Source organism: Monodelphis domestica, chromosome 4 (genome assembly GCF_027887165.1).
Source record: "Monodelphis domestica isolate mMonDom1 chromosome 4, mMonDom1.pri, whole genome shotgun sequence".
Taxonomy (NCBI): domain Eukaryota; kingdom Metazoa; phylum Chordata; class Mammalia; order Didelphimorphia; family Didelphidae; genus Monodelphis; species Monodelphis domestica.
Genome location: NC_077230.1, coordinates 390,246,315 through 390,268,680, shown reverse-complemented (window position 1 = coordinate 390,268,680; position 22,366 = coordinate 390,246,315). Strand labels below are relative to the sequence as shown.

The window sequence follows — 22,366 nt, the reverse complement described above, 5'->3', positions numbered from 1 at the left end:
GTATATCTGGCTAGATTTGAATTAAGAACTTGCCTCCAAGTCTAGTGCTCTATTCTCTGTGCCACCTAGCTGCCCTGAGTACATGAGGGAAATGCCATGGACATTTTTTTCTTAGATTTTAATAAAACTTTTGATAAAGTATCTCATGCTATTCTTGTGGAGAAGATAGAAAGAGAGGGGTTAGATGAGAATACAATGAGAAGGATCCAGAGCTGCTCAGATAGCTGGGCTTAGGGAATAATGGCCCAACATCATTAGAGTAGGACATCTCTCCACGGAATACCCCGAGGGATATATGCTTGGCCCTATGCTTTTTTAACTTCTTTTTTTTTTTAATTTTATCAGTGACTTGGACAGTGTAATGAGCTCATCAGGTAATATGCTCATCAAAACTTGCATATGCTACAAATGATATTCAATGATGGAATCAGGATTGAAAGGAATTTTGACAGGGTAGAGCATAAGGCTAACCCAAAACCAGTTGGAATGCAATAGGAAGGGGCAGCTAGGTGACTCAGTGGATAGAAAGCCAAGTCTGAAGATAGAAGGTCCTGGATTCAAATCTGACCTCAGATACTTCCTAGTTGTGTGACCTTGGGCAAGTCATTTAACCTCAACTGCCTACTGCTCTTCTGCCATGGAACCCACATTTAGCATTGATTCTAAGAGAGAAGGTAAGGGGTTTTTTTTTTTAATTGGGGAGTTTTTCTTTTTGCAAAATGAATTGTCCAAAAATGGATTGGGCTATGTCTAGATGGTAGGTCCCTTTATTTAATTTAATCTAATAAATATTTATTAAGTGCCTACTATGTCCTAGTCACTGCTAAGTGCTAGAGATATAGTTAATAAAAAGACAGTCCTTGCCCTCAAGGAGCTTACAATGGAAAGGAGGAGACAAGACCCAAGGAAGGGGGCTCCAGGGGATCCCTGACTTGGAGGCATATTGTTTTATGAAGTTGAAACCAGGCAGGGCAGTAGATGCAGAGTGGAGTGAGTTGAGAGTCCAGTTTCTGCTCTCTTTAAGAGAAGACAATGGGAAGAGTTTGGTGTCCTTCAACCAGAGGAGAGATGAAGCTGAAGAAGATTATGTCAATCAAAGCTCAAGTTAGCAGCAGATGAGATTAGAGTGATGAGCTTCTTGGGAAGGACATCTTGTTCCATAGAGTTCCATAGTGTTGAAATGAAGCAAGGTAGCAGCAGATGAAACATGGAGTGAGTTGAGTCCAGTTTCAATAAAGGAAGGCATTGGGAGGAGTTTGGCTCCCTTCAACTTTCTAACCAGAGGGAAGAGGAAGCCTCAACTTGGAGATTTTCAAGAAGAGGCTGCACAACTTCTTGTTGAAAGTATCATGTTGGGGGTGGGGGGCAGCTGGGTAGCTCAGTGGATTGAGAGCCAGGCCCAGAGATGGGAGGTCCTAGGTTCAAATCTGGCCTCAGATACTTCCCAGCTGTGTGACCTTGGACAAGTCACTTGACCCCCATTGCCTAGCCCTTACCACTCTTCTGCCTTGGAGCCAATACACAGTATTGACTCTAACATGGAAGGTAAGGGTTTAAAAAAAAAGTGTCATGTTGGGGACAACTAAGTGGTACAGTAGATAGACCACTGGACTTGGAATCTGGAAGACATTTTCATTAGTTCAAATCCAGCCTCGGGACCTTTACTAGCTAGGTGACTCTGGACAAGTCATTTAATCCTATTTGCCTCAGTTTTCTCATCTGTAAAGTGAGATGGAGATGGGGGTCACAAAAAGTTGGACACAAATGAAAAATGACTGAACAGCAATGTTGTAGTGAAAGTTCCTTTTGTATATAGGTTAGACTATGTAGGAGGTATATAGAATGTTCTCTGTACAGGATCTTCTAAGGGGTCTTCCAACTCTCAGATTCTTTTTTGTGACTGTCATATTTATTGGCTATATATCCAAGAGGGCATAAGAATTGTATAGCTTTTTAGTTATGATTATGTCCCCTAAGGAGCAGCTGGGTGGCTCAGTGGATTGAGGACCAAGTCCAAAGATGGGAGGTCGGGATTCAAATCTGGCCTCAGACACTTCCTAGCTGTGTGACCCTGGGCAAGTCACTTAACCCCTATTTCCTAGCCCTTACTTACACAGTATTGATTTTAAGACAGAAAGTAAGGGTTATATGATTATCTTCCTCTTCAAAGTGTTATATAAACACCTTACTTGCATATTGGTTCCAAGGCAGAAGAGGAGTAAGGGCTAGGCAATGGGGGTTAAGTGACTTGCCCAGGGTCACACAGCTAGGAAGGGTCTGAGGCCAGATTTGAACCTAGGACCTCCTGTCTCTAGGACTGGCTCTCCATTTACTGAGCAACCTACCTGCTCTCCATTGAGTTTATTTTTTAGCTGTTTGTATATTGAATCTTTTCAGTAGAATGGGAGTACCTTGAAGGCAAGACCTTTTTTGGGGGGGGGGGTAGCTTTTTCAGTACCTGCAGCAGCAAACTGGAAACTGGCCCTAAATATGGTTTTATTGAATTGACTCAATTAAGAGGAGTTGCTTTCGGAGACCTGGGTTTGAATCTTGATTCTGAATGCTTATTATACCCAGGTGAACTTGTGAAAATCATTTCATAAATCAGAGACTCAAACTCCTTATTTCTATGTTGGGGCACTACCAGCCTGAATGAATGACATACCAAGGGTGAGAAAGTGCTTTGTGAAATTTTTGATTGTTCTATAACTGGGGGCTGTTGTTATTTTTATATATCATTATATTATTATAGATCAATATTATTTTTCATGTCATATCAATATTAATTAATATTATGATAGTATATAACCATTATATAAATATTTATAATTCATTATATTATATTATTATATAATTAATTCTATTTAATATAATGTATATATTATTATATTACTTATATAATTTAATTTAATATAATTCTAGTTAATAATATAATAATTAATATTAGTATAATATGTAAAATTATAGAATATATTTATTATATGAATATCAATATAATTATTGATATAACTATATTAGATAATTATAGGTAAATATATATGATAAAATCATATAATATAACAATTATACATCAATTAATATAAATATATTACCATGATATATTATTACAAATGTTTTTATTATAGATCTAGGGCCTGAGAAAGCTGGTTGGGGCTGAGATATGATAACCTTTTCCCCATTCCCAGAAACCCTTCCCTCTCTTCCTAGCACCCACCCCAACCCTCCTTCCTCCTCCTCTTCCTTCTCCTCCCCTTTCTCAGAGCAGATGCAGGGACAAAGCTGGAGGAAGGATCTTGTAGTGAAAAGGCCTCAAGTTTGGAATCAATGGCCCTGGATTCTAATCCTTTCTCCCATGCTTCCCACTTCTTCAGGCTTGGCTAAAGTCCCTCTCAGCCTCAGTTTCCCCCTTTATAAAATGAAAGGGTGCTCTTTGAGGGCCTTCCCGCTGAGATCCGTCATCCCTCGGGGATTCTTCTCAGTCCATCCAGTTGCTTAGCGTGGCCTCCCTTCGCTAGAGGCCCCACTGGGCCTTCCTCCTTCCTTGGCTGTGTCCCTCCCCCACCCCAGGCCTATTCTCTGAGGCAGGCCGGGCCTCCGGTTTTAATATTCAAGGCGTCCCTTCTCCAGGAGTGGGACTGAAGAGCTGACATGGGGGACTTTATTGAGATCACAGTCGCAGGCGCAGGGGCTGTCAGCTGGGCATTCAGGCCTCCCCGGCCCCCTAGGGTGGCTGCCAGCATCAGAGCGCGCCGGGCCTCGCTAGGCCCCGAGGTTTTGTGTGAGGCGGGACGGAGCCCCAGCCAGGGTCTCTAGGCCCAGGACAAAGCGGAAGGAGGCCCCGGGGCCACTGCTATCTCGCTTTCTTTGAGTTCCCTCCATTCAGGCTGGCTTCTTCTTCTTTCAGTCTTTTGTCCTTTCTAGTTGGGGTCTCTCCTTCTTCCCACCTCCTCGACCCCGTTCCTCGCTCTCCTTCCCCAGGCTGGGCCCAGGGGAGGAAGCGGGAGGGAAGGCAAACAGAGGAGGGCGTCCTGGGCCAGAAGGCCGTGGTTCAAGGCTTGCCAAGGCCCTTTGTCGTCTGTGATCTCAGGAAGGCTTTTCATCTTTCTGGGGCCCGCAGAAAATATTAGAAAGGGAAGGAAGGGGCAGTGAGGTGGCCGGGTGAATAGAGAGCCAGATCTGGAGGTGGGAAGTCCCGGGTTCAAATATGGCATCAGATACTTCCTGGGCAAGTCACCGAACCCCTTTGCCTAGCCCTTGCCTTGCTGCCTTTGAGTTGTTACTAGGCCAGAAAGCAAGGATTTAAAAAATGGGGAAGGAAACTCAATATCTAGTCCAACCACATCTGAAAAATAATTTTCTAAAATTGAAAAAAAAAAAAAGGGTAGCTCAGTGGATGAGAGCCAGGCCTAGAGACGGGAGGTCCTGGGTTCAAATGTGGCCTCAGACCCTTCCTAGCTGTGTGACCCTGGCCAAGTCCCCTAACCCCCATGGCCCAGCCCTGACCACTCTTCTGCCTTGGAACCAATTGCTCTAAGATAGAAGGTCAGGGTTGTTTTGTTTTGTTTTTCTCTATAATATACGAGATTTGGAACCTGACACATCCCATGTGTGTCTCTCTCCCTGCTTGGTGTCATCTGCAGACGGAGTCCTGAACCCTGACTTCTTATATAGAGATTTAAGGGTTGCTAAGCAGGTTCTGTGTATGGTCGTGTTTGATCCTCACAATTCCGTGATGTAGGTGCCATCACTATTCCCATTTTTAACCCTCACCTTCCATCTTAGAATCAATACTATGGGAGGGGTCCAGGGCAGAAGAGCAGTAAGGGCTAGGTAATGGGGGGTTCAGTGACTTGCCCAGGGTCTCACAATTAGGAAGGGTCTGAGGCCAGATTCGAACCCAGGACCTTCCCATCTCTAGGCTGAGCTCTCTACCCAGCTGCCCCCATGAATCCCATTTTCTGGAGGAGGAAACTGAGGCTGAGAAAACCAGAGAGACAGAGATGAAGTAGGGGAGAGCTGACGTGGGACTGGTGATCAGGGAAAGCTTTCTGGGGTTTGTAGGGCCCCACATGGGCCTTGAAAGACAAATAGAATCTGGATAGGAAGGGAGAGGGGAGAGGTCACTCAAGGTGGGGGAAATGACATGATTTTTTTTTGCATGGTTCCATGAATCATGTTCTTTCCCTCCCCTCCTCCCACCCCGTCCTGTATCCGATGAGCAATTCCACTGGGTTTTACATGTCATGTGACATTTTTAATGGATGGGAGGGTGGGTTGGGATGGGGAGCGCCGGGAAGTGAGGTCAGAAAAGGAAGACAGGTCCAGACTGTGGAAGGCCTTGAATGCCAGGTGACAAAGAGAAGAGGGGCTTTAGATTGACTGCACAAATGTCCAGGCAGCTCCTCTGGGTGCATTAAATGTCCAAATGGAATCCGGGAAGACTAAAGGGGGTAAGAGGAGTGCGGCAAGGAAAGGCAGCAGGAATGTGGCGGGGAAGCAGAGGGGCCACGACGTGATGGATATTCCATCTGCTAAGGTTTAGGTTGTAGAACGTAGCCCAGAGGGCCCGTCTTCCAGGCTCCGGCAGCCCTCCTCCGGGATGCTCCTGGACACGGCGCTTTGCTTTCCAGGTTCTGAAGACGACACCGAGCATCCTCAGGATCTAGTCTAATGAGGAGAGGGAGGACCGGCTAAGGCGGACACGGTCCTGGCGTTGCACTAGGGCCCCCTGGCTAAACTCAGACCACCCCGAGGATTGAGTCCTGTGGGGGGCAGCTGGGTGGCTCAGTAGATGGAGAACCAGATCTAGAAATGGGAGGTCCTGGGTTCAAATCTGGTCTCGGACTCTTCCCAGCTGGGTGACCCTGGGCAAGTCACTTAACCCCAGTTGTCTAGCCCTTACCTCTCTTCTGCCTTGGAGCCAATACTTCATATCAGTTCTAAGATATAAGGGTTTTTATTTTAAATTTTATTTATAATTTTTTCCATAGTTACATGATTCATATTTTCTGGGTTATACACGTGTTATCACTCAAAACCTGTTTCCATGTTATTCATTTTTGTAAGTGTCATCATTTAAAATCAAAACCCCAATCCATCCCCTTATGAACACGGGATAAATTGGATGTTTTCTTCTGCATTTCTGCTCCCAAAGTTCTTTCTCTCGACACAGAGAGCATTCTCTCTCCTAAGTAAGGATCTTTAAAAATCCCAATGCAAACCTTACAACTTAAATTGTAAAATTGGTCCATGCTGTGTTCACAGCCCAATGAAGGGAGAGAGGCAAAGGAAGGGTCCATAGAAACATGGCCCTGAGACCTCCTCCTCGTTCCACAAGGCCACCCAGGATCCAACCTGCCCCTCCTAAGAGGAATCTGATTCCCCCAGAGGATGATTTGGAGGAGCAGCAAACAGGGACCATATAGGGAGGAAGCTGGACCTATATTTAGTCAGCTGGGCAATGTGGAGAGAGGAAGCCACAAGGACCAGGAGGTTGGTGGGGAGCAGCCTCCTAAAGCCTCCTGTAAGGGCTCATCTGCACTGCCTCTCGACCCTCCAGAGAAATGACCTCTGGAAGCTGCATTTCCTGAAACGCCACATTCATGTAATCCCCTAATAACATGGAATGCTGGCTCTTAGAACACCGAATATCAGAGTTGGGAGAGAGTTTAGAACAGAGAATGTCAGAGCTGGGAGGGACCTTAGAACAGAGAATGTCAGAGCTGGGAGAGACCTTAGAACAGAGAATGTCAGAGCTGGGAGGGACCTTAGAACAGAGAATGTCAGAGCTGGGAGAGACCTTAGAACAGGGAATGTCAGAGCTGGGAGAGACCTTAGAACAGAGAATGTCAGAGCTGGGAGAGACCTTAGAACAGAGAATGTCAGAGCTGGGAGAGACCTTAGAACAGGGAATGTCAGAGCTGAGAGAGACCTTAGAACAGAGAATGTCAGAGCTGGGAGGGACCTTAGAACAGAGAATGTCAGAGCTGGGAGAGACCTTAGAACAGGGAATGTCAGAGCTGGGAGAGACCTTAGAACAGAGAATGTCAGAGCTGGGAGAGACCTTAGAACAGAGAATGCCAGAGCTGGGAGAGACCTTAGAACAGTGAATGTCAGAGCTGGGAGAGATCTTAGAACAGAGAATATCAGAGCTGAGAGAGACCTTAGAACAGAGAATGTCAGAGCTGGGAGAGACCTTAGAACAGAGACTGTCAGAGCTGGGAGAGACCTTAGAACAGAGAATGTCAGAGCTGGGAGAGACCTTAGAACAGTGAATGTCAGAGCTGGGAGAGATCTTAGAACAGAGAATATCAGAGCTGAGAGAGACCTTAGAACAGAGAATGTCAGAGCTGGGAGGGACCTTAGAACAGAGAATGTCAGAGCTGGGAGAGACCTTAGAACAGAGAATGTCAGAGCTGGGAGGGACCTTAGAACAGAGAATGTCAGAGCTGGGAGAGACCTTAGAACAGAGAATGCCAGAGCTGGGAGAGATCTTAGAACAGAGAATGCCAGAGCTGGGAGAGACCTTAGAACAGGGAATGCCAGAGCTGGGAGAGATCTTAGAACAGAGAATGTCAGAGCTGGGAGAGATCTTAGAACACAGAATGTCAGAGCTGGGAGAGACCTTAGAACAGAGAATGTCAGAGCTGGGAGAGACCTTAGAACAGGGAATGTCAGGGCTGGAAGAGACCTTAGAACAGAGAATGCCAGAGCTGGGAGAGATCTTAGAACAGAGAATGCCAGAGCTGGGAGAGACCTTAGAACAGGGAATGCCAGAGCTGGGAGAGATCTTAGAACAGAGAATGCCAGAGCTGGGAGAGACCTTAGAACAGGGAATGCCAGAGCTGGGAGAGATCTTAGAACAGAGAATGTCAGAGCTGGGAGAGATCTTAGAACACAGAATGTCAGAGCTGGGAGAGACCTTAGAACAGGGAATTTCAGGGCTGGAAGAGACCTTAGAACAGGGAATGTCAGAGCTGGGAGAGACCTTAGAACACAGAATGTCAGAGCTGGGAGAGACCTTAGAACAGAGAATGTCAGAGCTGGAAGAGACCTTAGAACAGGGAATGTCAGAGCTGGGAGAAACCTTAGAACAGGGAATGTCAGAGCTGGGAGAGACCTTAGAACACAGAATGTCAGAGCTGGGAGAGACCTTAGAACAGAGAATGTCAGAGCTGGGAGAAACCTTAGAACAGGGAATGTCAGAGCTGAGAGAGACCTTAGAACAGAGAATGTCAGAGCTGGGAGAAACCTTAGAACAGGGAATGTCAGAGCTGGGAGAGACCTTAGAACACAGAATGTCAGAGCTGGGAGAGAGCTTAGAACAGAGAATGTCAGAGCTGGGAGAAACCTTAGAACAGAGAATGTCAGAGCTGGGAGAGATCTTAGAACAGAGAATGTCAGAGCTGGGAGAGATCTTAGAACCCAGAATGTCAGAGCTGGGAGAGACCTTAGAACACAGAATGTCAGAGCTGGGAGAGACCTTAGAGCAGAGAATGTCAGAGCTGGGAGAGACCTTAGAACAGGGAATGCCAGAGCTGGGAGAGATCTTAGAACAGAGAATGTCAGAGCTGGGAGAGATCTTAGAACACAGAATGTCAGAGCTGGGAGAGACCTTAGAACAGAGAATGTCAGAGCTGGGAGAGACCTTAGAACAGGGAATGTCAGGGCTGGAAGAGACCTTAGAACAGGGAATGTCAGAGCTGGGAGAGACCTTAGAACACAGAATGTCAGAGCTGGGAGAGACCTTAGAACAGGGAATGTCAGAGCTGGGAGAGACCTTAGAACAGAGAATGCCAGAGCTGGGAGAGATCTTAGAACAGAGAATGCCAGAGCTGGGAGAGACCTTAGAACAGGGAATGCCAGAGCTGGGAGAGACCTTAGAACAGGGAATGCCAGAGCTGGGAGAGATCTTAGAACAGAGAATGTCAGAGCTGGGAGAGATCTTAGAACACAGAATGTCAGAGCTGGGAGAGACCTTAGAACAGGGAATGTCAGGGCTGGAAGAGACCTTAGAACAGGGAATGTCAGAGCTGGGAGAGACCTTAGAACAGGGAATGTCAGAGCTGAGAGAGACCTTAGAACAGAGAATGTCAGAGCTGGGAGAAACCTTAGAACAGGGAATGTCAGAGCTGGGAGAGACCTTAGAACACAGAATGTCAGAGCTGGGAGAGAGCTTAGAACACAGAATGTCAGAGCTGGGAGAAACCTTAGAACAGGGAATGTCAGGGCTGGAAGAGACCTTAGAACAGGGAATGTCAGAGCTGGGAGAGAGCTTAGAACAGAGAATGTCAGAGCTGGGAGAGACCTTAGAACAGAGAATGTCAGAGCTGGGAGAGATCTTAGAACAGAGAATGTCAGAGCTGGGAGAGATCTTAGAACCCAGAATGTCAGAGCTGGGAGAGACCTTAGAACACAGAATGTCAGAGCTGGGAGAGACCTTAGAGCAGAGAATGTCAGAGCTGGGAGAGAGACCTTAGAACAGAGAATGTCAGATCTAGGAAGGGTCTTAGAACTGTGCTCCCTAGCTGCCCCTAGAGAGTGTCCTTCTCCAAGCAAAGACATGAGGAGATAGCTAGCTGTAAATGCAGGGAAGGGCAAAAAGGACTGGGGAGACCTAATTTTGAAACTGAGCTCTCACATTTACTAGCTCTGGGTAAGTTGAGCAACCTCAGTGAGCCTCGGTTTCTTTATCTATAAAATGGGGATAATAATATATTCCCCCCCTTCCTCAGGGGAGGGGGCATTGTGAGGAAGATCCTTTGTCTAGCCTCCAAGGCCACACAATGTGAGCTATTACAGCCAGGATTGCTATCTTCCATCCATCCTTCTCCCCCAGAAATACCCAAGGTGGTACTTCTCACAGTGAGGTAACCACTAGGTTCCCCCACCCACTCTGGGCCCGCTTCTCCCCCTCCCTTCTCCCTCCTCCTAAAGCTTATTGCTCCTGTTGATTCCCAAGTTGTAAGGTCCATCAGGGGCATTACCGAGAGCCGAGCTTTGGTTACAGTTGACCAGTTTGGTGTCTGAAAAAAATCACCCCCGCAAAGCGCAGCTCCGAAGGCCCTGGCGAGAGGGCCGTGCAGAGCCCTCGGTCCCCAGCTGAGCTCAAAATGATTTTTCTATTTTTCTAGCCCTGCTCCCTGGGCTGCTTGGTATTCAGGGACACCCTGCCCACACTCCCCATCACTCCGCCAGGCCAGAATTACTTGATTAAAACGCATATCAACCATTATGCGATTCGCTTCTCTGCCACGACAGCTCCACACCAGGGCCTGAGTTAACTGTAATCACAGGAGACGGAGACAGAGGGGGCGAGGGGGAGTTTCCAGATGTTGGGGAGAGGGAGAGGGGCACAGAAATGAAACCCCAAAGCCAGATGCTTCAAGAGCAATCTTCACTAGCATTTTCAAGCCGCTTGCTTGGGATCCAGGTAACCTTGGTCGTCACTGCCTCTCTGGGGGCCTCAGTTTCCTCACCTGTAAAATGTGGAACCTGGACTAGGTTTCAAAGGTCCCTGGAGAATATTTCAGCAATTTTCTATGTTTCTAAATGTTCTAAGTTTCTAAAAAAAGAAACCTACGACTTACTACACCCCAAAACCCTGTGGGGTAGGTTCTGTGCGTATGGCTACTCCGTTTTACAAATGAAGGGACTATGGCTCATTATGGTTAGGCTGCTCTTAAATGGAGAAACAAGACTCAAACCCGGGTCTATTGACTTCAGATCCAAGATTCTTTGCCCTATTCTGGGCTGCTTTCTTTCAAGAATCCTAGAGTCTACAGAGAGGACCTAGAGAGGTTCTCTTAACCATCCCTCCTTCCCAGAGATATGGAGTCACTTGGGCAACTGGGGGAAGTTCAGATGGCCCTAAAAAGACAGTGGGTTCAGAGAGGACAGATACAGCTATTTCATTGTTCTAGACAGATGTCCTGTCTCAGGGATTTCCCTATCAACTCAATTCATTTATGGTTTAAGCCCAGGAAAGTGAGTTCTCGGTTGTCACTTTGTTTCTCTCTTTTTCTGGTCTCACCTGTAAAATGTGGGAGCTAGACTAGGTTTCAAAGGTTCCTCGAGAATACTTCAGCAATTTTCTATTAGTTTATTTTAAAACTATGATTTACTACTCCCCCAAACCCTGTGGAGTAGGTTTTTGGGGGACTCAGTTTCCCCATATTTGAAAGAGAACCATCTCAGCTCCCTCTTTTCCTTATCTCCTAGAAGTCATGAAAATGGTGGTCATATTGAAGTGGTTTGAGGTGACCTAAGAAGAGACCTTCAGAGTTTGTCATTATTCCCATGCTTCCTTCCAGGAAGTCCCTGGACCTCAACTTCTTCATCTGTAAAATGGGGGGTTTGGATTACAGAGGTTCTAAGGTCCTTCAGGTTCTAGATATAAGATCCTATGATCTCCCCTGGCCTCACCTCCCAGATGGGCCAAAGAGCAGAGAGTTCAGCTCTGGATATCTCCTTTTTAGTATTGAAGAAGTTGAAGGAAGAAGTAGCTTAATTTAACAGAAAGCATTGGATCTGAGGTCAGAGGAGACCTGGGTTCAAATCCTTGCTGTGGTGCTTTAAGATCTGTGAAATCTGGGAAAAATCTCCTTCCATTCCTGGGTCTCAATTTTCTCCTTTGTAAAATGAGGGATTTGGACTGGATGGTCCTATGGAATCTTCAGTTCTGTGAACCAAAGTGGTCAAGGAGGGCTTCCTAGAGGAATTGGTCTTGGCCAATAGAATGAGTCAGCTTTAGAGATGAGGAAACTAAGGGAGGAGATTGGAAGGGAGGTATAGGAAAGGGGCACAACTTTGCTTAACAGTTGGTGTATCAGGTTTTGGGGTTCATTTCTACCCCCTTCCTCTTTGACACCTCAAAACCACCGTTCCTAATTATTGTCCCACAGACACAGACGACACAGCTTTCTTACCTTCATCATCATCATCATCGTCGTCGTCATGTTAGGCTTTATCTCCTCATCCACCCCAGAGCTTCCTGAGGCCATCCTGCTCTGTACCCCTTTTGGATTCTAGGCACAGCCCAGAATAGTGATTGCCCCTCTAGCTTCCCTGCCCATGGTTGCTCACGGGCGCCATTTTCCCTGGCTAGGGATGGAGGCATGGGACCAAGACAGAGAGACAGAGAGCTGGACTTGAGTAGACCAGAATCCCCCTCTTCTTCTCCCTCCCCATCCCAAGTGGCCTTTAATGAATGCGCTCCCATGCTCACTCCTGCCTGAACACCCCCAAGGCCAGCCTCTGGGTGCTTCACTCAGAGGCGGCAGGTCCTTAAGGAGCTTCAAGGGCTCAGCTTCATCCACCCCGGCTTCACTGTAGCCGATTCCACGTAATCCTGTTGATTAATTTAACTCTAAGGCTAAGAGGCTACCAGGGGCCTGGGGAGGAGCGGGGATGGGCCCAGGGCTGGAGGCGAGGGAGGCAGAGGAGGTGGGGGTTCCCTAAGTAGCCTCTTTCCCCCAAGCTTCTTGGCTTCAGGCCCCTCTTAAGCCTTAGCTGTACTTCTGTCTTGCTGTCCACCCTCCATCCCTCTCTCCTGCTGGAGCCCACACTTAAACCTAAGGCTGCCCAATCCTTTAAGCAAGGGATCAGAGCCTGGGGATGCAGGCAGCAAAAGTAGTGTTATTCCCATTTCATAGAAGAGAAAACTAAGGCACAGAAAAGGAAGGACTGAGGGCATGGGAGTACTTCATAGAATCTGTGGGTTAGTTCAATCAGAAGATCTGAGTTCAAATCCTGGCTCTCTTCCGTTACCTTTAGGCCAGTCTCCTCACTCACTAGGCCTTAGTTTCCCCATCTGTAAAGTGAGAGAGTTGGACCTGATTGTTTCAGAGAAGCGCAGGGGAAATGGCACTGGAGTCTAAAGCCCTGGGCAATCATTTGACTTCCCTGGGCCAACTGTACCTTATCTCTTAGATTAGCTGATCTCCCATAGTTGTTTTTCCAACTCGACATCTCTGATAATAATAATAATAGTGAAGGGCCCCTAGATGGTGCAGTAAATAGCAGCCAGGCCTGGAATTAGGAAGATTTGGGTTCAAATTCAGCCTCAGATACCTACTAGCGGTGTGACCCTGGGTAAGTCACTTAGCCCTGTTTGCCTCAGTTTCCTCATTTGTCAAATGAGCTAGAGACAGAAATGGCAAACCACTACAGTATCTTGGCCAAGAAAACCCCAAAAGGGCTCATGAAATTCAGAGACAGCTGGAAAAGGACCAAATGACAACCAGCTGCTCTATCCATCTAGCTACTTAGACTCATAAAGTCCTCTGTGCTTTAAGGCTTACAGAGTGCTTCTGCCTATTATATATGCTATGTCATTGCATCCTCCCAATCATCTTGTGAGGCTATTATCATTTCCATTTCAGGTTTCGTTAGTCCCGTGAGCCATAGCCTCCCTGAGTCTCAATTTTCTCATTTGTAAAATGGTGACAATGTTACATGCACTCCATAATGGGCAAAACACAAGAGCTAGAAAGGCCCAGGTTCAAATTAAAATATTTATATTCCTTTTATGTCCACTGAGAGCATGAACTGAATTAGTTTCCTTTTATGTCATTTAAAGGGGTTCAGTAGCACAGTGGATAGAGGAGAGTAGATGGGAGATCCTGGGTAGAAATCTGGCCTCAGACACTTCCTAGCTGTGTGACCCTGGGCAAGTCACTTAGCCCCATTTCCCCTGCCCTTTTGCCTTTCTGTCTTAGAGTTGTTAACTAGGACAGAAATTACTAGACTTTCTAAAAGGTCATTAAAAGCATGTTTTTAAACTTTTTGTTAATGTCCCATTATCTCATTTGAGTCTTATAAAAATCCTTTGGAGTAAGGTGTTCTACGCACTATGGTCCCCATTTGAGAGATGAAGAAACTGAGGCAGACTTAAGTCATTTCCTAAAGGAAGGAAGGAGGGAAGGAAGGAAAGGAGGGAAGGAGGAAGGAAGGAAGGAAGGGAGGAAGGAAGGAAGGAAGGAAGGAAGGAAGGAAGGAAGGAAGGAAGGAAGGAAGGAAGGAAGGAAGGAAGGAAGGAAGGAAGGAAGGAAGGAAGGAAGGAAGGAAGGAAGGAAGGAAGGAAGGAAGGAAAGAAGGGAGGGAGGGAGGGAGGGAGGAAGGGAGGAAGGAAGGGAGGAAGGAAGGAAGGAAGGAAGGAAGGAAGGAAGGAAGGAAGGAAGGAAGGAAGGAAGGAAGGAAGGAAGGAAGGAAGGAAGGAAGGAAGGAAGGAAGGAAGGAAGGAAGGAAGGAAGGAAGGAGAGAAAAAGGAATAGAAAGAAAAGGAAAATGAAAGGAAGGGATGGAGGGAAGGAAAGGAAGGAAGGAGCGAAGAAAAAGAAAGGAAAGGAAAAAGAAAGGAAGTAGGGAGAGAAGGAAGGAAGGAGAGAAAAAAAGAAGGAAAGGAAAAAGAAAGAAAGGGAGGAAGGAAGGAGGAAGGGAAGGAAGGAAGCAGGGAAGAATCAGAGGTGGTATTTAAACACAATGCTTTGGGCTGCTTCTTTCCCCAATCACTTCATCTTGACTCCTGTTTGTGAGCAGAGAAGATCGTGGTTTGGGGAAAGGGAACACCATTGGCTTCTTTGGGGAAGTCTCCTATTCTCCCTGTGGTGGGCAGCTGGGCTTCTGTATTTTTGTCCAGTTCCGGTGGCACCTCCTCGACCTAGGACCCTAAGGAAGCATTCGACAGCAGCCTGGGATGATAGAGAAATTAGGAGGCTAGGACGAAGGTCTTCAGCAAGGCAGCAAGCATCTCATGGCACACCAGGCACCGTTGTGCTAGAGTGCTGGGAACACTGGTATAAGGAAAAAGAAAGGCAGATCCTGCCCTCAAAGAGCTTACATTTTAATGAAGGAAGATGACAGCAAAGAGGGGGAGCCAGTAACCGAGGGGGCCATTGAGGCAAAATATGGAGGGTCAGAAGCACAGCTGGGAAGGAAATGAACCATGGCTGTCCTGGACCTGTTCCCAAAATTGAAGCATTCTCCAGTGGGAGAAGGGAGCCAGCACAGTGGAGGGATGGTTTGGGGTGAGAGACCAGCTGCCTCATCACAGAAGGGCAAGAGCATAGGCAAGAAAGAAAGGGAGCATACAAAGACTTGTATTCAAGTCCCCACTCTGCCACCATCTTCCCATGTGATCTCGGGCTAGTCATTTCCTTTGAGCCTCAGTTTCCTCTTCTGTAAAATGAAGATCATAATATTTGCTATGCCTTTTTCTAAGTCCTTTCATAGGGTTGTTTATGCAGAAGGAATTTTGTAAATTTTAAAATGTTATTGAAATGGGAACTCTTATTATATATTATATTTTTCCCATGAAAGAGAAGCTCCAAGGAAGTCAGGAACAGGATCTCTATTATTCATTTTAATGAAAAATTCTTAAAAGGATATCAGGTTGAGGTAGGTAGGTGATTCAGTAGATAGAGAGACAGGCCTGGAGATGGGAGGTCCTGGGTTTAAATCTAGCCTCAGATACTTCTTAGTTGTGTGACCCTGGGCAAGTCACTTAATCCCAGTTGCCTAGCCCTTCCCTCTCACTTGCCTTGGGAACAATACTTAGTATTGATACTAAGATATAAGATAAAGGTTTAGAGGAGAAAGAGGAAGAAGAAGAAGTAGTAGCAGGAGTTTAGAGCTAATCATTTAATTAGAAATCATCTAATTCTATAGATTAGACCCTTGTTGGTGAACCTATGGCACATGTGCTAGAGGGGGCTGTTCCCTTCTTCCTTTCCACTGTGCCAGGACATTTTTCATATCACCCACCCCTCTGCCCAGCAGTCCAATGGGAGTGCTTCCTCCCTCTGCCCCTGATCTGGGGTAAAGGGGCAGTTCACGTGTAGCATGAAGGTACAGTTAGGGCATTCAATTTCTAAAAGGTTCACCATCACTGGACTAGACCTTCTTGGACCTCAATTTCTCCACTTATAAAATGAAGGAGGAATAGGGAAGCCTAGAATTTGAGGTCTCTTCCTGCTATAAATGTATGATCCTATAAGACAAAAAATAGTAGGTGTTCCCAGGTAACGGAACACCTTGAACTCCAAGCAGAGACTAAAATGTATTCTCAAAGCAATAGGGAACCTTTAAAGATTTTATTTTCTTTTGAGCCTCTGCTCAAAAAGAAAGTTCTTTTGGTAATGATGGAAAAGCTGAATTGGAGGAGGGAGAGAGTTTTTTGTGATGAAATTCAGGCTATTTATTTTTTAAGTTTATTTATTTAATTAATTTAGGGTATTTTTCCATGGTTACATGATTCATATTCTTTCCCTCCCCTCCTCCATCCTCCTCCTATAGCCAACAAGTAATTCCACTGGGTTTTACTTGTGTCATTGATCAGGACCTATTTCCATACTATTAATATTTGCATCAGAGTGATCGTTTAGAGTCTGCATCCCCAATCATTTCCCCATCAACCATGTGATCAAGCAGTTGTTTTCTTCGGTGTTTCTGCTCCCACAGTTCTTTCTCTGGATGTGATAGTGTTCTTTCTCATAAATAGGAGGGAGAGATTTGAAGGGACAAAGAAGGTAGGAAGAAGCTATTGTAATGGCCCGTCACCCTAGAAGGGATGGAGATGAGAGCTGGTGTAGAGATAGAATCAGTCGAGTTTGGGAATTGGCTATGAAAAGAAAGGGAGATGGCAGGGTCAAAGGCAATCCCAAGATTCTGAACCCAAGAGCCCTGGGGGAGAGTGGAAACATGGACAGACATAATGAGGTCAGAAGGAAGGGTCAGTGAGCAGGGGGAGGATAAGAGCTAAGGAGGAGACTCATGGATGTGCCTGTGGGACATACAGGGAGAGAGAAGGCTTGGGAGCAAGTCTAGGGCTCCAAGAAGAGATCAGAAGGAGAGCCCCAGATCTGGGCCACATCTGCATACCGCCGGTAGTGGAAGCCACAGGAATGAATGAGATTGCCAAGGGAGAAAGGGGGAGAGAGAAAATCCCTGTCGTCTTCTCTCCTCCCCATCCCCCCCTGCCTTCCTCCCTCCAGTACCATCTCAAGACCTCTTTCCTCTCCCTATCATCCTTAGTCTATGTCAGGAATCCTGAATCAGGAAATTAAAGCTGTGTTGTCAGTGTTACCAATACCCAGGGAACTAATCCTGGGGATTAGTTTCCTTTGGCTCCCAGCCTCTCGACGTGCCTTGGGGAGACGGGGCACTGGGGGACGCCAGCTGGAGCCCCCTGACTGGGGCAGGAGCATCTGGCCCCAATCCTGGGCCAAGAGAGCCTCCATATCCGGAGTGGCCCAACATGGCACTGAGAGACAATCTTGGATCTCCCCAGCAGCCCAGTCTTGAAGACACTAGGACAAGTGGGTGAGAGAAAAGGCCTGTGGGAGTGTATGGGAGAATCTTTCCCATCCCTAGCTCTTTGGAAGAGACTTGAAAATCATGAATTGATTTGGTATCTTCCTTCAACCAATCAGGAAATAGGGACTTAATGTACCTTCCTCCCTCATGGCTTCACATACTCAGTGAAGAAGTGCACTGGCAGGAGGGAAATAGGAGGGACATCTGCCCCCAAGAGCTTTTTTTTAATCCTTTCCTTCCATCTTAGAATTAATATTATGTATTGGTTCCAAGGTAGAAGAGTGGTAAAGGCGAGGCAATGGAGGTTAAGTGACTTGACCAGGGTCACACAGCTAGGAAGATTCTGAAGCCATATTTGAACCCAGGACCAATCTCTAGGCCTGATTCTCAACCCACTGAACCATCTGGCTGCCCCTGTTTCCACTAGATTTGGGGGGGAATCTGGCCCTTTTTTCAGGGGTGAGGATGGCAGAGTTGGGACCTGAGCTTAAGACATTGTCCTCTTCCCCATTAGCCAATGGGAAGCTTCTCCCAACCTCAGGGCAGGGAAATAGAATGAAGTAGAGAACCCCGGTTTCATACTAGGTCATAGATTCATTGCTAGAAGGTTTATCAGAGGCCATCTTGTCTAGTATCACCCCATCCCTTCATTTTATAGATGGGGAAGCTGTGGTTTGGGATATCAGGTGTCACACAGGCAGGAGACCTGGTTGAATTTGAACCCAAGTCTGTGACCTGAAAGTTTCTCCCACCATTCCTCACAGCTCTTATGCAATTCTCTCATTTTATAGATGGGGAAACTGAGACCCTCAGACAGCCTTCAATGACTTGCTCAAGGTCACACAGTTAGGAAGAGAGCCAGGTCTGGCCTGAATCCTAAATCTGCTACTTAGTGACCTTGGGCAAGTCATTCACTCTTTTGGGGTCTTACTTTTCACATCTCTAAAATGAAGGAGTTAGGATTGAATGCCCTTGAAGGATCTTTCCAGTTCTAAATCTTATGAATCTGTTTCTTCATCCATAATACACATGTGACCAGAGTCTTTTACGTGCAAAAGATTTGATTGCCTTGTTTTACAGAGAAATCAAACCACTAATGTGATTCAGACCACATTAGCCCACAGCTCAAATAGTTTTCCTTTGCTTCTTAGACTGTCAGAATTCTTCAAACTTGATGTTCAAGGCCATCCACCACTAGGACTTGAATTATGGGTGGAAACTTGCCTCTTTCTATGCACAAATGGGCCCCTTCTTTCTGAGTGGGGTTGGGTCAAAAGTAGGAAACTGAGCTCAGGTTCTGCAGGCAGCTAGCTGATGCAGTGGATAAAGCACCAGACCTAGAGTCAGGAAAACCTGAGTTCAAATGTGGCCTCAGATAATTAGAAATTGTGTGACCCTGGGCAAGTCACTTAACCCTGTTTGCCTCCATTTCCTCATCTGTAAAAATGAACAGGAAAAGGAAATAGCAAACCATTGTATTATTTTGAGTCAGACAAAACTGAAAAACAACAATGAACAGAGCCTTCTCCAAGTCTGTTCCTACTTCTGAGTCATGTACCTTCCTTCTCCATCCTGTTTGTCTTGAACTTCCTTCCTTCTTTCTCTCTCTAAATCCAACATTTCATTTAAGACTTAACTTTTCTACAGGCCCCTTCCTGAGTACACAAAACCCTAACCCTAACATCCTGGAAGGAAGGGAGGGAGGGAGGGAGGAAGAAAGGGAGGGAAGGAGGAAGGAAGGAAGGAAGAGGGAAAGGAGGGAGGGAGAGAGGAGAAAAAGGAAGGAAGGAAGGAAGAAAAGGAAGGAGGAAGGGGAGAAAAAGAAAGGAAAGAAAAAAGAAAGGAAGGAAAGGAGGGAGGGAAAGGAAAGAAGGAAGGGAGGGAGGGAAGAAGGGAGGGAGAAGAGAAAGGAAGGAGGGAGGGAGGGAAAGAAAGAAGGAGGAAAGGAAGGAGGGAGGGAGGGAGGGAAGAAGGGAGAGATGAGAGAAAGGAAGGAGGGAGAGAGGGAAAGAAGGAAGGAGGAAAGGAAGGAGGGAGGGAACGGAGAGAAAGAAGGGAGGAAGGAAGGAGAGAAAGGAAGGAGGGAAAGAAGAAAGGAGGAAAGGGAGGAAGGGAAAGAAGGAAGGAAGGAAAGAAGGAGGGAGGGAGTGGAAGGAAGGAAAGGAAAGAAAAGAAAGGGAGGAAAGAAGGAGGGAGGGAAGGAAGGAAAGAGGAAGAAAGGAGGAGAGGAAAGGAAGTCAAAAAGGAAGTATAAAAGGAAGATGAAAATTTAAGAGAAAGAAGGGATATGAAAAAAAGGAAGAAAAAGAAAGAAAATAGTGGGAAAATAGTGCCCTTCATTCTTCTCTTTTTTCCTTCCCTTCTTTGTGGTGGAGGGTACTTGAAGCATGGATTGAGCATATCCCACCCAAGGGTGGGAGCAGGGCCTTCGCTCAGGGAGAACCCAGCTGGCATTTGGCTTGACTACGGGTCAGTGCCAGGGGAGTTGGGTGAGATTGATGGCTGGGGAGACAGCCAGAACAGTAGCTGGGGAAAGGGCTGAGCCAGAGCAACCTCCTCACCCTCCAGCAGCTGAGGAGTTTGGCCCAACCTTTCCTGGGAGTTCCCAGGGTCTGAGGTCTGGAGGGGGAGAAGGAGGAGAGGGAAGGGGAGGAAGAGATTCTTAACCTGACAGTCGATAGTCCTGTCCACAAGCAAGAGATGAGCTGGCTGTCTGCCTGTAGGCCTGCCCCAACTCACACTCTCCCATGATTCCTGGAGGTTCCAAAAGCTTTTTTGCACAAATACACACTCATCTCCTCCAAGACTCCTGAATACTCAATCCTCTGGACCAGAGGCCCTTAAAAATAGATCCTTAAAAACCATCATTACTAAAGCAGCTAGGTAGCACAGTGAATAGAGCGCCAGGCCCAGAGGTGGGGAGGTCCTGAGTTCAGATCCGACCTCAGACACTTCCTAGCTGTGTGACCCTGGGCAAGTCACTTAACCCCGATAGCTTAGCCTTACTCTTCTGCCTTAAAATTGATACTAGGATAGAAGGTAAAATCATTCTTATTTAAAAGCAAATGCTATTGCTGTGTGCTTTTTTCACTCCATTGTCATATTCCAATGTACCATCTCCCTCCCCAACACAAAAAATGAAGATTAAGCCAAACCAAACTAAAAAATCTGACTGAGTTTGACCAAACATGAAACACTCTCCACCCATAGTCTCCCCCTGACCCTATCCCAGGAAGTGGAAAGAACTGAGCATCAGTCATCCTAGGTTTTCCAGCACCAACATTTGCTGTTACGATTCTTCTGAGTTCTGTTGCTTTTCAGGGTTGCTTCGCTCCCTTGATATGTGGTTTATGATGTTTCCCAGAATCCTGACATTTTGTAGAGCTGGAAGGGACCACGGAATACTAGAACATAAAACATCAGAGCTAAAAGGGAACTTAGAACACGGACTATCACAGAACCGTGGATTTAGAATTGTAAAAGACATCAGAGACCACCAAATGAAACCTTTCATTTGACAAGCAAGGAAACTGAGTCCTAAATAGATTAAATAATTGCCCAGGGTCACAGAGCTGGTGCCTGAGTCAGAATTTGAACCCAGGTCTTCCTGACTCCAAGGCACAAGAGTTAAAATTCAAACCAAATCATCTGGTTTCAAGAGCTTGAAGGAACCTCATGATATGGAATGTGAAAGCTGGAAGAGACCTTGGATCATAGCACATGAGGATGGGGAAGAACTTTAAAGTGAGGAATGTTAGTACTGGGGGAACCTTTGAGATTATATGGTTCAAAATCCTCTTTGATGAGGGAGTCAGAGATGAACCACTTACCTACAGTTATGTAGGGAATCTGCCACAGAGGCCAAACTTGAACTCAGGTCCACTGACTCCTTGCCTAATGGATTTTCCCAGTGGGTTTTCTTTTCTTTTAAAAAAAAGTTTCCCTTCCATCTTGGAATCAATTCCTTAGTCCTAAACTCTATTATTCTCTTCTCTCCCACCCTACAGGAAACCGACTGGATGAAGGATCTGATGTGGAGTCCGAGCCTGACCTCCCACTAAAGCGGAAGCAACGCCGCAGCCGGACCACCTTCACGGCCGAGCAGCTGGAGGAGCTGGAGAAGGCTTTTGAGAGAACCCACTACCCTGACATCTACACCCGGGAGGAGCTGGCCCAAAGGACCAAGCTGACCGAGGCCCGGGTCCAGGTAAGGGAGGGATGGACACCCCCCAGAGAGAAGCTGGGGTGAATGTGGGGGCTCAGGGACCAGCGGCAACAGCCTCAACAGCCAACTTCTGTAGGGACGGAGGGTCCCAAGGCCAATCTTACTGTAACCAGAACCGGGAAATGGATCTCTCAGTCTACCACAGCATCATGGATTCATTGAGCTAAAAAGGATCTTAAACGCCATCAGTGCAACCCCTTCATTTTATAGAGAGGGAAACTGAGGCTCAGAGATTCACCGATTTATACCTCTAGAGCTGGAAGGGACCTCAGGGGCCGTCCAATCCAATCACCTCATTTTTCTAGATGAGGAAACAGGCTTAGAATGGAGAAAGAATTCACCCATGGATAAAGAGCTAGTCTAGGGGTAGATAAGTAGTGCAGTGGATAGGATATCAGGAAGACCTGAGTTCAAACCTGCCCTCAGGTACTTAGTAGCTGGGTGACCCTGGGCAAGTCACTTAACCCTGTTTGCCTCAATTTCCTCATCTGTTGAATGAGCTGGAGAAGGACATAGCAAACTACTCTAGTGTCTTTGCTGAGAAAACCCCAAATGGGTCACAGAGTCAGCCTGAATAACAACAGTCAACATCAGATGTAGAATTTGAACCCAGATCTTCTTGGAAGTCCAACATTATATGTCATATGATCTCCCTTCAATGTGTATTTGTATAAGGATGTGTTTAGGCACCTAGGTACTAGTAGTTGAGATTGAAGACAATATAGGTCAAGCATGATGATATAGGAGAGAAAGCCTTGGCCAGTATTCAGAAAACTTGGATCCAAATCTTCACCTCCTCTGTTTAGAAGCAATGTGATCTTGGTCAAG

At 46.4% G+C, this 22,366-nt stretch overlaps 1 protein-coding gene across 2 annotated transcripts in view; it reads left to right on the top strand.

Moving 5' to 3' along the window:
* PAX7 (paired box 7) overlaps positions 1-22,366 on the top strand; it is a 180,014-nt gene that overhangs the window by 70,796 nt on the left and 86,852 nt on the right. For both annotated transcript variants that reach the window (XM_056795693.1, XM_056795694.1), the window contains exon 5: positions 21,321-21,520. In XM_056795693.1, coding sequence (XP_056651671.1) covers positions 21,321-21,520 — 200 coding nt within the window. The remainder of the gene's footprint in view (positions 1-21,320; positions 21,521-22,366) is intronic.